The following is a 13564-nucleotide window of genomic DNA, read 5'->3' on the forward strand; positions in this document are numbered from 1 at the left end:
TACCTCTCAACAGGGTTGTCATTGTAATGTTGGGCCAGTACTGTGTGCCTTTAAACGAGGCTGTAATTATAATGTTGGGACTCGTACCATGTGCCTCTAAACACGGTCGTCATTGTAATGTTGGGGCCTGTACCCTGTGTCTTTAAACAAGGTTGTCATTGTAATGGTTGGGCCATACCCTGGTGCCTCTCAATAGGTATGTCATTGTTATGTGTGGGCGATTACCATGTGACTCCTAACAGGGTTGTAATTGTAATGTTTGGGCCAGTACCTTATGTCCCTACTCAGGGTCGTCATTGCAATCTTTGGTCCTGTACCTTGTGCCTTTAAACAGGGAAGTCATTGTAATGTATTGGCCAATACCTTGTGTCCCTGCACAAGGTTGTACTTGTAATGTTTGGGTAAGTACCTTGTGTATCTAAACAGGGTGGTCATTGGCATTTTAGGGTCATAACCTTGTAACACTTAACACGATTGTCCTTGTTATCTTTTGCCAGTGCCTTCTGCTTCTCAACACGGTTTTCATTCTAATGTTTGGCCATATCCTGGTGCCTCTAAACAGTGTTGTCTTTGTAATGTTCGGACATTACCTTGTGTCTCTAAACAGGGTCGTAACTGTAATGTTTGGGCCATTAACTTGTGAACCCACACAGAGTCGTCATTGCAATCTTTGGGCCTTTACCTTGTGCCTTTAAGCAGGAGAGTCATTGAAAATTCCGGGCCATTACCTTGTGTCGCCACAAATGCATGTCATTGTAATGTTTGGGCAAGTACCTTGCGCCAATCAACATGGTTGTCATTATAATGTTCGGGCGAGTACCTTGTGCCACTCAACATGGTTGTCATTGTGATGTTTGGGCAATTACCATGTGACACTCAACATGGTTGTCATTGTAATGTTTGGGCAAGTACCTTGTGACACTCAACATGGTTGTCATTGTAATGTTTGGGCAAGTACCTTGTGCCTCTCAACATGGTTGTCATTATAATGTTCATGCCAGTACCTTGTGCCACTCAACATGGTTGTCATATGTAATGTTTGGGCCAGTACCTTGTGCCTCTCAACATGGTTGTCATTATAATGTTCGGGCGAGTACCTTGTGCCACTCAACTTGGTTGTCATTGTAATGTTTGGGCAAGTACCTTGTGCCACTCAACATGGTTGTTATTGTAATGTTTGGGCAAGTACCTTGTGCCACTCAATATGGTTGTCATTGTAATGTTTGAGCAAGTACCTTGTGCAACTCAACATGGTTGTCATTGTAATGTTTGGGCCAGTACCTTGTGCAACTCAACATGGTTGTCATTGTAATGTTTGGGCAAGTACCTTGTGCAACTCAACACGGTTGTCATTGTAATGTTTGGGCAAGTACCTTGTGCAACTCAACATGGTTGTCATTGTAATGTTTGGGCAAGTACCTTGTGCAACTCAACATGGTTGTCATATGTAATGTTTGGGCCAGTACCTTGTGCCTCTCAACATGGTTGTCATTGTAATGTTTGGGACAGTTCCTTGTTCCTCTCAACATGGTTGTCATTATAATGTTCATGCCAGTACCTTGTGTCACACAACATGGTTGCCATATGTAATGTTTGGGCCTGTACCTTGTGCCTTTCAACATGGTTGTCATTGTAATGTTTGGGCAAGTACCTTGTGCCACTCAACATGGTTGTCATTGTAATGTTTGGGCCAGTGCCTTGTACCTCTCAACATGGTTGTCATTGTAATGTTTGGGCAAGTACCTTGTACCACTCAACATGGTTGTCATTGTAATGTTTGGGCAAGTACCTTGTACCTCTCAACATGGTTGTCATTGTAATGTTTGGGCAAGTACCTTGTGCCACTCAACATGGTTGTCATTGTAATGTTTGGGCCAGTACCTTGTGCCACTCAACATGGTTGTCATTGTAATGTTTGGGCCATGTACCTTATTCCTCTCAACATGGTTGTCATTGTAATGTTTGGGCAAGTACCTTGTACCACTCAACATGGTTGTCATTGTAATGTTTGGGCAAGTACCTTGTACCACTCAACATGGTTGTCATTGTAATGTTTGGGCAAGTACCTTGTGCCACTCAACATGGTTGTCATTGTAATGTTTGGGCCAGTACCTTGTGCCACTCAACATGGTTGTCATTGTAATGTTTGGGCCAGTACCTTGTGCCTCTCAACATGGTTGTCATTGTAATGTTTGGGCAAGTACCTTGTACCTCTCAACATGGTTGTCATTGTAATGTTTGGGCCAGTACCTTGTGCCACTCAACATGGTTGTCATTGTAATGTTTGGGCCAGTACCTTGTGCCACTCAACATGGTTGTCATTGTAATGTTTGGGCCAGTACCTTGTGCCACTCAACATGGTTGTCATTGTAATGTTTGGGCAAGTACCTTGTGCCACTCAACATGGTTGTCATTGTAATGTTTGGGCAAGTACCTTGTACCACTCAACATGGTTGTCATTGTAATGTTTGGGCAAGTACCTTGTACCTCTCAACATGGTTGTCATTGTAATGTTTGGGCAAGTACCTTGTGCCACTCAACATGGTTGTCATTGTAATGTTTGGGCCAGTACCTTGTGCCACTCAACATGGTTGTCATTGTAATGTTTGGGCCAGTACCTTGTACCACTCAACATGGTTGTCATTGTAATGTTTGGGCCAGTACCTTGTACCACTCAACATGGTTGTCATTGTAATGTTTGGGCAAGTACCTTGTGCCACTCAACATGGTTGTCATTGTAATGTTTGGGCAAGTACCTTGTGCCACTCAACATGGTTGTCATTGTAATGTTTGGGCCAGTACCTTGCGCCTCCCAACATGGTTGTCATTGTAATGTTTGGGCAAGTACCTTGTACCTCTCAACATGGTTGTCATTGTAATGTTTGGGCCAGTACCCTGTACCTCTTCACATAGATTTCAAGTGTTAGCATCTAAACACGGTTTTCATTCTTATGTTTTGCCAGTACCTTATGCCTCCTAACAGGGTTGTCATTGTAATGTTTGGGCCTGTACCTTTTTTCCTTTCTACATGGTTGGCATTGTAATGTTTGGGACATTATCATGTGCTTCTAAACACGGATAGTATTGAAATGTTTGGTACATAACCTTGTGTCTCTAAACAGGGTTGTTATTGTAATGTGTGGCCATTACATTGTGTAACAAAACAGGTCTGTTATTGAAATGAGTGGTCATTACCTTGTGCCGCTAAACCTTATACCTCTAAACCTTTTGCCTCTAAAACCTTGTGCCTCCAAACAGGGTTGTTATTGCAATTGTTGGCTACTCGGCTTGTATCTTCATTGCATTACCTCTTTTTAAAAGGGTATTTCTAAGTAATAGTGTTTATTTTTATTTTCCTTGATCATTGAGTCGGTAAACTGTGCACAGTCCGGCACCGACTTTGTTATTAAGAAGGCAAAACATAAATACTAACTGTCTTAGTTTTGAGCGCGAAATGCCTCCATACTAGCAAGCGCATGAATAACCTAAATTATAAAAAGAATGAATGGCTAAATATAAATTTGGCGCTTGTATTCTGCTTATTGCATTTCTGGTGGTTTTGGTTTCGTTAGGGCTATTCTTAATGATTAAAGGTTAATCTGTCTGGTGATATCATTGGTGGAGGCATAAGTCTGGGGCTGTATTCAAAAAGCTTCTTAGTGATTCTTTTTTCAACTTATTGAAATACTTTGAATCTTTAACACTGAATATTATGAATACTCTCTATTTTTCATCAGATTTATTCATATGCCTATATTATTTGGAACTTTATTCTTGCGTATTTTCAAGATTTTTATTTAGAGGGGAGTTGGGGCATAAACACATTCTTAGTTTCCTTTAAATTTATCTTAGAAAAAAAGATTGTGTTCACTAAGATGAATTATTAATCTAAGATACTTGATGAATACGGCCCCTTAACACTCGGTGCTCCTTCCGGTGTTGTCAAACCTGACCTCAATTCCTGTATTTGAATATATTTAATTGTTTTAGAAGCGCACAGTTGACTACCTCATCTGAAAACAATAGGCATATCATATCTGGTATGTTATTGCTTATTAAGATCCCAGCTTTAAAAGTGCATATAACTAATTAGAAAGAAGACAAAGATTGTTGATTTTGTCTTGTCCCCTTTCCTTATTATAATTTTGTGGAAACGGATTAGTTACACCATCTGGTGTCATAACACATAAATTTAAATTCAAATACATATAAAACGTAAATCTTCTGAAAACAGAAAAAGCGCCCTCTATTGAAATATGTTTATGTGCCATGGCTTATAGACGAAACATAAACTTTGCAAAACATGCCTTCTGTCTCTTTAACTTCTGTCTCTTTACTCAAAATGTAAAAGTTAAGATTAACATAACTGTTCTACTTACGAGCAAAGCATACTACGATATTATTTTGTTGTTGTTGTTTTTTCACCCGGAACCAAACTATCGTTTTCACTCTTTTTCCTTTTTCTATAATTAACCTACCTTTATATTCTTTAAATAATCTCCTTTCTTAGCAACAGCTTTAAATATTGTTCACATGTATATAACTGAATATATCACTTGTTCAATACCATTATGTGTATACTATTTACTGACGTCAATATGTATACAAAAATTGATAAAAAATGAAACACGATAGGCACATAAAACAGCGTGCAAATTGAATGGCTGGTCTGCACTGGTACGAGAGACGAAAAAAATTTTGGTCACAACTTTTTACGAATTACTTATCATTTGGAACTCCTCGGCCATTCTTATCGAAAACAACCTCGGATGTATGTCAGTACATCAGTAGATGTAGTTCGTAATTTTTTTTAATTATATGATTAATGAAATGGAGTGTTTAAGAGTTGTATTTAATGATCCAAGTTTAATTTATTGCCAGTGAAGTATATTATTGCAAACACAATGAAGATTCCTTATAGTAAAGTCATAAAGTTGAACTGCTAAATAAATTACTACGCGGTCTACTTGCAGCGGACTTAAACGTACCGCTTTTGAGTATGTATCCAAATACATCCGAGGTTGTTTTCGATAAAAGTGGCCGAGGAGTTACGAATGATTACTTATTTGACGATCCGTTTACGTTCTTGTTGATTTCGACGTATCTACAAGGCTAGCCCCTGCATACATCACTGAGTTGTTGAACAATTTATTAAGGTGAAATAATAAGTGTACAAATGCATAATAGATTAGGTATTTGAACTTATTAAATGACCTACAGTCTACACACAGGTTCAAGACACTATTTTCGATAAGAGATTTATTTTACAAGCTCAAAATAGGACAGGAGCTTGTCGTTATTATGACAATGTGTTGGCTGATACTTGTTTTTCTCAGCTGCCGTAAGTTTCTTAGTTGTTTCCTTATTAAATATTTGTTCTCAATGAACACGGATTAAGTGTTTGTGTCAAGGGGGGGAGCAGGCTCCTATTTAAGCTAATATGATATAAAAAAAATTAGCAGAACTAAAAGTACATAAATATGCATAAAACTCTTCACTTAGATCAACACAATGTGTGTTGAAGGGGCTGAGCATCAAAACCTCATCGTTTGTTGATGTATCTATTAGAATGCTACAATGTTATCAAATGTATATAGGCGGTCATTTTGGCTCCCATTTAGGTTTAAGGCAGACCATATTTACCACTTTCCGCAAACACCGAAGCCCGCTTTTTAGAATTTAAAAAAAATAGAGCGCCTTTTGCAGTCCGGGCTGCAGCGTCCCTGGAATGTCGGCAGTGTAATGACGCCCTGACTTGGACTGACTGCTTGGCTCCGGTGCACTGTCATCACGAGGTAGGGACTACTTTACTGTGCAATTTATTGTATAGGACGTATTAACTGCACCGATTCATTAATGCTATTAATACACAGTCGATAAAAACATTAATTAAATTGAACAACACTGCCAAAAACTATCGTTGTGCATTTAATACACGGTACTTCCCGGTCAAGGTTCAAACACATAAGATAAAAGAATATTACCCTCAATATGACGAGTTAGTGTAACAAGTCTAGTCTGATTCAAAGCAATGTTGTTTTTATACAAATGTATATAAAATGGACACAATATGCATCTGTAGCAATCGCTTTTGTGTAGCCTAAGAGTGCTTTGTCGAGTACTTCTTCTGGCATTTACAAAATTAATGTACTTTTAGGATGAGTGCATTATGACAGTGACACTGGAACATCACGGGAACGCCTTCTCTGTACACTGTGGTAAACTTGACCACGTATGTTACACTTCGATTATAATATCAAAACGATCTTCATAATTGTACACACATATTACTATTTTTAATTACTAAGTATACTAACTCTGTTAAATGTTAACACATTTTCGCTTTTCATATATGTTGTTTTTTCAGGTGCTAATGTTGCAAGGGCATTTTCTTTCTAAGTTTGAACATAATACACTATTATCCATGACATCACGCAAAACGGGTTGAATGTTTAAGTGTGGACTACTCTTAACGTAATACGTCATCAAGTTATGTGTATTATTTATATATTGATTTATAACTGACTTGTTTATCTCATTGATATTAGAGTAGCATCGAACAAACGGATATATTTTGTAACGACCTCCATTACAAAAACAACTGGGAAAGACAAACCAGCAAGAAATTTAAAACAACAATACACTGTTTTTACAGTTTACCAAAAGTGATTTTAAATAGATAATGTGCAAAAGAAGAACCTGATATGACGAATCCTGTCCACAAGCTTACAAGATACATTTACTGATCCTGGTACTTTATAATGTCCAAACAATTTTGCACGGTTAAAGTATTGAACGCTGTAATTGTTGCCACAACAATTTTACGTTGAATGTCTTTACAATCCACCCGAAGGTTCACCACGAAAAGCACACAGTCTGTGTGGACTCCTGTAACACGCCGGGCTGCGAACACACCCTATGTCGTATGTATTACCTCTCTACCATATGAAACATATACAAAATAAACTTCAAATAACCTCAATACACATACTATATTTTATAATAAAGTATTGTTGATAATGGTAATAAAAAATGGCTGGACATTATTTGAAAGTATATGGTCCTAAACAATTGCGTATCCTTACCATCATTGAATTGTTTGAAATACAGCTGAGTGGTTAATCGAAGCATCACTTGGGCAAGGCCACAATGCGCACGTCCACAACACACATGCCCCGAAAGAGACCGTGGCACCAACTACAGACGGTAGGTGTAGTTCATTATGCGCCTTACGCTCTTTCATATCAGACGACGTTACTATGTGTGCAGTACTTAATTTTATTATATACCCGTCATAAATCCACACGCAATACATATCGCAAAATACGGTAGTCCGTATTCCTCTCCAGTGCAATACGGCCGTCATAACAAGTATCGTTGCGCGATGTTAAAATGACATCATAAAACAAAACACTGCGTCGTTAAAATGACATTTACCATGAAAACATGTGGCTTTTAAGTGATCTAACCGGTAATGTATATATTAAAAGGGTTATTAGTGCTGCGTTTTGATCCGGAATGTTGTATTCGACCGTCGAGGATTTTTTCAGATTTTGATTATACTCGGCTTACGCGTGAAATCCGATTCTGAAAAAATCCACTCGAGTCGAATACAACCTCCCGGATCAAAACGCAGTACAAATAACCCTAATATATATGTTTGATCTTTTACTCATGCGACAGAGCGTTTAAATATCGATATTTCAAAACATGTATCTATCTGTAACAAGTGGTATATATACACCTTATGTAGGGGAAATGATATTCATTAATCATTTACAGCTTCAAAAACAAATTTGATATGGGTAAGGGTCTGGCTTAAAACGTCAAGAATTTTAAGTTATTTCTATATAAAAACAGCATCTGTAGCAAAATTCTAGGATTGTACCATGTAATGGTTTTGAGGCTATTTGGATATACTATTTTATTTGTCATAGATTTGATCATATACATATCGAGGGGGTGAAAGCGAAAAGGTTCTAAGTGACATTAAATAAAGAAGCAGATAGAACCTTATTATTAAGTTATTTTATTGTATTAGTAATTGCCGTGACAAGCATAGGATGTATTCAGTGTTGTTTCAATGTTATGCGTTGCAAGCAACATATTGAAACTACTCAATGCAGCCGTAATTAGCGGTTTAATAAAAAAAGATGACAGCTTTGTTGAAAAATGGCTTATGTATGGTTCAAGATCCACTTCCATTCACGGACTTGAAGAAGACATCCTCTTGTTAGCCAGTACCGCTAAAACATGCAATTCCACCCTTTCATTATGTACAGCGATCAACCACCATTATCACAATGGCAATTTCATTGAATATTACAAGTATCAAAGGTCGTTCGTCGTGGATGGGAAACACATCAATATACTTCGTATACTACGTCTGGACTAACTGATTGATAACATTTAAGTCGCTAGTATTAACATATTTCTTTGAATGGACTTCTGCACGCGAGTTAGCATACATGTATGGGCTTGTAGTTGTCATCAAGTGGACACAGTAATCAAAAGTCTGTGAAAGTGTGTTGAAGGGGCGAGGCATGAATCAAAACCACATCGTTCACTGATGTATTTATTAGAATGCTACAGTTCAACGGAATAAATATTTGCTCCCATTTAGGTTTCAGGCAAACCATTATTACCACTTTCCGCCAAAACCGAGATCTGATTTTTGAGCATGTAGTTGTCATCAAGTGAACACAATAATCAAAAGTCTGTAAAAGTGTGTCAGTTTTAACATTTAACACCTACTCCATACTTTTGTTAATGATTAAGCTACTAACATATCTACTTACATACATATCGCTTTATTGGAAAGCCGAATATTCGTAAAAAGTGTGAACCTATCACTTATATGACTGACATACTTCAAAGATATTTTTGTGAATGCATAACGGCGAAAAGACTACGTTAAAACACCTTTGGAGTGCTAAATCAGAATGCTCAAAGATGTTAGCGCGATACGAATTGGGCTTATGATCGAGCTTATTTACATTACGCCTTTTTATTTACATAAACCGAACGTTCACTTTAGTTCATGAAGCGTCAACTTGTCTGTAAACAGGCAGATCTAACGACAATCATGACATCTTTCTTGTTATACTAACGTTGTACATAGTAAACCGTTGACGGGGAGGTCGCTTTAAAATGTTTACGAACGCAACATTCAAACTAATACAATTCATGGAATTTAAATACTTCCGACCGCAATGTTTCCAGGCAATTGCCATGCCACCACGGTGACTAAAATGAGGTTTAAAAGTTTCCCCTTACAATTCAGTTGTTTACAGTAAAACGTTATAACCAACAATATAAATAATCCAATACAAGACTGTAGCTTCCTCTGTTGTATTCGTTGTTATATCGACAGCAGCGACACCGGCCCAAACACAAGCGATGACAACGACGGAAACGACCAAAACAACAGCTTCCCGATTGCAAACAACGAATGTTCAGTACATTTTAACAACTGGTAAACAATATGTGTTTATGAAATAAAACTTTTTGTTTTTGAATGCATTCAATTTCAAAATATCAAATTTCTGGGATATTAAAATAGACACTGGAGATATTTTAAAACAAACATGTATCCATTCAAATAGTCCGAAGATATTTTGTCATACAAAACGAACTTAGGTTTAACACATTTCCCCCACTTTTGATGACATTTGAATAAGACAACGACTTTGATGCCATTTAGTGTGTGCACCACACGTGCATTAATTACAGTTAACATTGTTCTAATTTATTTGCAGACAATCAGTGCACCGACCACGAAACTGACATCTTTAAATGTGAAATGTTCAACCACACATACAACGCATGTCAAAGCAGCCAGTTGTATCTAAAAAGCATCGTACTTTCAAAATGTCTGAGGTATTGTGGACTTTGTGATGCCATTAAAATAGACTCCAAGCAGCTCACAACAATTTCCAATCCTGGTACGACTACACAGAAATACACATTCGAAACAACAACAGAAAACTACTTCACTGATACCACGAGAGTAAAGTACAATTTTGACACTACGACAGGGAATTACTTTCCTGATACCACTACCGAAAATGATATTTTTGACACTACGACAGGGAACTACTTCCCCGATACCACTACAGAAAGGAAGATTTTTGACACAACGACAGGGAACTACTTCCCCGATACCACTACAGAAAGGAAGATTTTTGACACAACGACAGGGAACTTCATTCCTGATACCACTACCGAAAGGAAGATTTTTGACACAACGACAGGGAACTACTTCCCCGATACCACTACAGAAAGGAAGATTATTGACACAACGACAGGGAACTACTTCCCCGATACCACTACCGAAAGGAAGATTTTTGACACAACGACCGGGAACTACTTGCCCGATACCACTACAGAAAGGAAGATTTTTGACACAACGACAGGGAACTACTTCCCCGATACCACTACCGAAAGGAAGATTTTTGACACAACGACAGGGAACTACTTCCCCGATACCACTACAGAAAGGAAGATTTTTGACACAACGACAGGGAACTACTTTCCCGATACCACTACCGAAAGGAAGATTTTTGACACAACGACCGGGAACTTCTTCCCCGATACCACTACAGAAAGGAAGATTTTTGACACAACGACAGGGAACTACTTCCCCGATACCACTACCGAAAGGAAGATTTTTGACACAACGACAGGGAACTACTTCCCCGATACCACTACCGAAAGGAAGAGTTTTGACACAACGACAGGGAACTACTTCCCCGATACCACTACCGAAAGGAAGATTTTTGACACAACGACCGGGAACTACTTCCCCGATACCACTACCGAAAGGAAGAGTTTTGACACAACGACAGGGAACTACTTCCCCGATACCACTACCAAAAGGAAGATTTTTGACACTACGACAGGGAACTTTATTCCTGATACCACTACAGAAAGGAAGATTTTTGAAACTACGACAGGAAAATATGTTCCTTACACTACCACTGAAAATATCTTTTCGGACACTACGACATGGAACTATCTTCTTTACGGCACAACTGAAAAACACTTTATTGACACTACGACAGGGAACTATGTTCCTCACAGCACAACTCTAAAGAGTTTTGTTGACACAACGACAGGGAACTATGTTCCTTACAGCACAACTGCAAATAACTTTTTTGACACTACGACATGGAATTATCTTCTTTACGGCACAACAGAAAATAACTTTTATGACACTACGACATGGCACTATGTTCCTCACAGCACAACTCAAAATATTTATTTTGACACAACGACAGGACACTATGTTCCTTACAGCACAACTGAAAATAACTTTTATGACACTACGACATGGAACTATCTTCTTTATGGCACAACAGAAAAAAACTTTTATGACACTACGACATGGCACTATATTCCTCACAGCACAACTCAAAAGAGTTTTGGTGACGCAACGACATGGAACTATCTTCTTTTCGGCACAACTGAAAAGAACTTCTATGACACTACGACATGGCACTATATTCCGTACAGCACAACTGAAAATAGTCTTTTGGACACTACGACAGGAAACTATTTTCCTTACACGACTACTAGAAAATACATGTTTGACACTACGACAGGCAAATATGTTCCTGACACCACAACTGAAAAGAACTATTTTGACACTACGACATGGCACTATATTCCTTACACAACAACTGAAAAAGACTTTTTTGACACTACGACAGAAAACTATTTTCCATACACGACTTCTAGAAAATACATGTTTGACACAACGACAGGCAAATATGTTCCTGACACCACTACAGAAAAACGAACCACAAGTGCAACACTGAAAACAACCTCCCGGCTTCATGGTTCACAGACATCTGATTATATTGAGACCGCAACCTCCGCTATTCGAGACCAGACTGCTGCTAACACCCCTTCACTACCAGCCGACGGGTTCGGTAAACCAAACTATTCTTCATAGGTTTTTAATTAATTGGTACATTTTTACATTATGTTGACCTTGCATATCGATTCCCTTGATATAACGATATAACGATGAGGATTATGTTCAGTTCGTTTCAAGATGGTGTTGTATGCAAAAAGTTTTGGACCGGAGTATATGATCAGTAAATAGTTTTTGTACGAATCGTGTAACCCCAATGTCGTCTCTTCCAATAGTTGAGGTAGGATTTTAAACTCTCACAGGACACCACCAGCACCCATTTGTATAAATCTTGGACAAGATGTCCACAGGTTATCGTTTGGCTCGTTTGCACATTTAAAGGTTAATAGAAGTTATTGGATAACTCCTGGCCAATCAAAAAGCGTTTTGGCTAACTTTGACCAGACCAAAGAATAAACCAGCTTTATACAATTGGTTGCAGGCAATTAATAGTGTGTGTGTACCACGTGATAAATTACGTCATATATGCTACGTCAGAAGGCAGTATTTTAAGCAAAAAGAAGATTTTAAACCAAGATAACTTTTCTTTTTCCTCACCATTTTAAATGAAACAAAGGACAGTCTATGACGCTAAAAGAGCCAGTCTATGACGCTAAAAGAGCCACGCCTTCGTTTTATAACCGGAGTTTGATAAGGTGATTAGTTTCATCAAACACTTCGACAAACCTGTTTCAAAACTAATTTATGACAGTGTTCCATCAGGCGGCGGTTAAATGTAAGAAGGTTTGTCGAAGTGTTTTAAGAAACTAAATCCTCAATCAAACTCTGGTAAAAGACCGAAGGCGAGGCTCTGTAAGTGACTGCGCAATTTTTCATTTAAAATGGTGAAGAAATTGTAAAGTTATCTGTGTTTAAAGTCTTCATTCAGATCAAAATAGTGCCTCCCGGCGTAGCATTTATGACGCAATTTATCACGTGGTATACACACACTGATTAACAGTGTGCTGGAATGCACTAATGTGCAGCCACCTTGGCATGATGCACCATCACACTCAGTGATAGCTAGCCAAACTAACGCTACTTTGTTAAATACTACGTCTGATGCCCCGATTACCACTACAAGCCGCTCCAAAGCTCCAATATTCACTGTTTCCTCATCAGAAACTTCCACAGCCGTTGATTCAACAACACCGTTTCCTTCGAAATCAACTTCAAGCTCCGACAAAACGACGACAGACACTCATTGAAGATGGCGAATTCAACTGTAATCAGTGACAGTCATTGGGTTTCTTCGAGCCTAGTTCTTAGACGATATATATTATAGGAACCTAGTCGTGAATTTGCTTTATCGTTTTTTAAATGAATAATAAAAGAAAAAATGGCATTTTTACTCCTCTCTATATATAGTTCTTAAGTGAAAGTGGTCGTATCACTGCGCCGAATCCTCAAGTTTCTTGCATACCGGACATGTGTGTTCGTTCAATTGGAATTGGCTTGTACACTGGTATTTGTAAAATACTGTCGGCCGGATCCCTTCGAGAAATGTTGATATATGGTCAAGTATTGTCTTTGAAGTCCACAAGTTTGAAATGCGTTACTAATGCGATTCAACAAAGGCTTAAAAGTGGTTGGTAATGTTACTAATGTTTTCAGTACATGTTTAAATATCCGTGGGTTTAGTTTGAG

The 13564-nt window shown here is 38.2% G+C and overlaps 1 protein-coding gene across 2 annotated transcripts; it reads left to right on the forward strand.

Moving 5' to 3' along the window:
• Positions 1-5286: 5286 nt before the first annotated feature.
• LOC128244898 (uncharacterized) lies at positions 5287-13204 on the forward strand. 2 transcript variants are annotated; one of them, XM_052963017.1, is made up of 8 exons: positions 5287-5341; positions 5707-5795; positions 6158-6232; positions 6854-6923; positions 7111-7206; positions 9374-9475; positions 9759-11933; positions 13040-13204. In XM_052963017.1, exons 1-8 carry the CDS (start codon positions 5302-5304, stop codon positions 13123-13125), a joined length of 2733 nt encoding a protein of 910 aa, XP_052818977.1. In that variant the 5' UTR covers positions 5287-5301; the 3' UTR covers positions 13126-13204. The 2 variants fall into 2 exon arrangements, with proteins under 2 accessions (XP_052818977.1, XP_052818978.1); XM_052963018.1 differs by having other exon boundaries at positions 9377-9475.
• The last annotated feature ends 360 nt before the right edge of the window (positions 13205-13564 follow it).

This window comes from Mya arenaria, chromosome 8 (assembly GCF_026914265.1).
Source record: "Mya arenaria isolate MELC-2E11 chromosome 8, ASM2691426v1".
Classification (NCBI taxonomy): Eukaryota; Metazoa; Mollusca; class Bivalvia; order Myida; family Myidae; genus Mya; species Mya arenaria.

Excerpts from the sequence above, each read along its gene's own strand:
- LOC128244898 (XM_052963017.1), top strand. The coding sequence starts at position 5,302 with ATGACAATGTGTTGGCTGATACTTGTTTTTCTCAGCTGCC. Across the intron at positions 6,233-6,853 it reads ACTGTGGTAAACTTGACCAC|GTTCACCACGAAAAGCACAC; the intron begins GTATGTTACACT and ends ATCCACCCGAAG. Across the intron at positions 11,934-13,039 it reads ACTACCAGCCGACGGGTTCG|AAACTTCCACAGCCGTTGAT; the intron begins GTAAACCAAACT and ends TTTCCTCATCAG.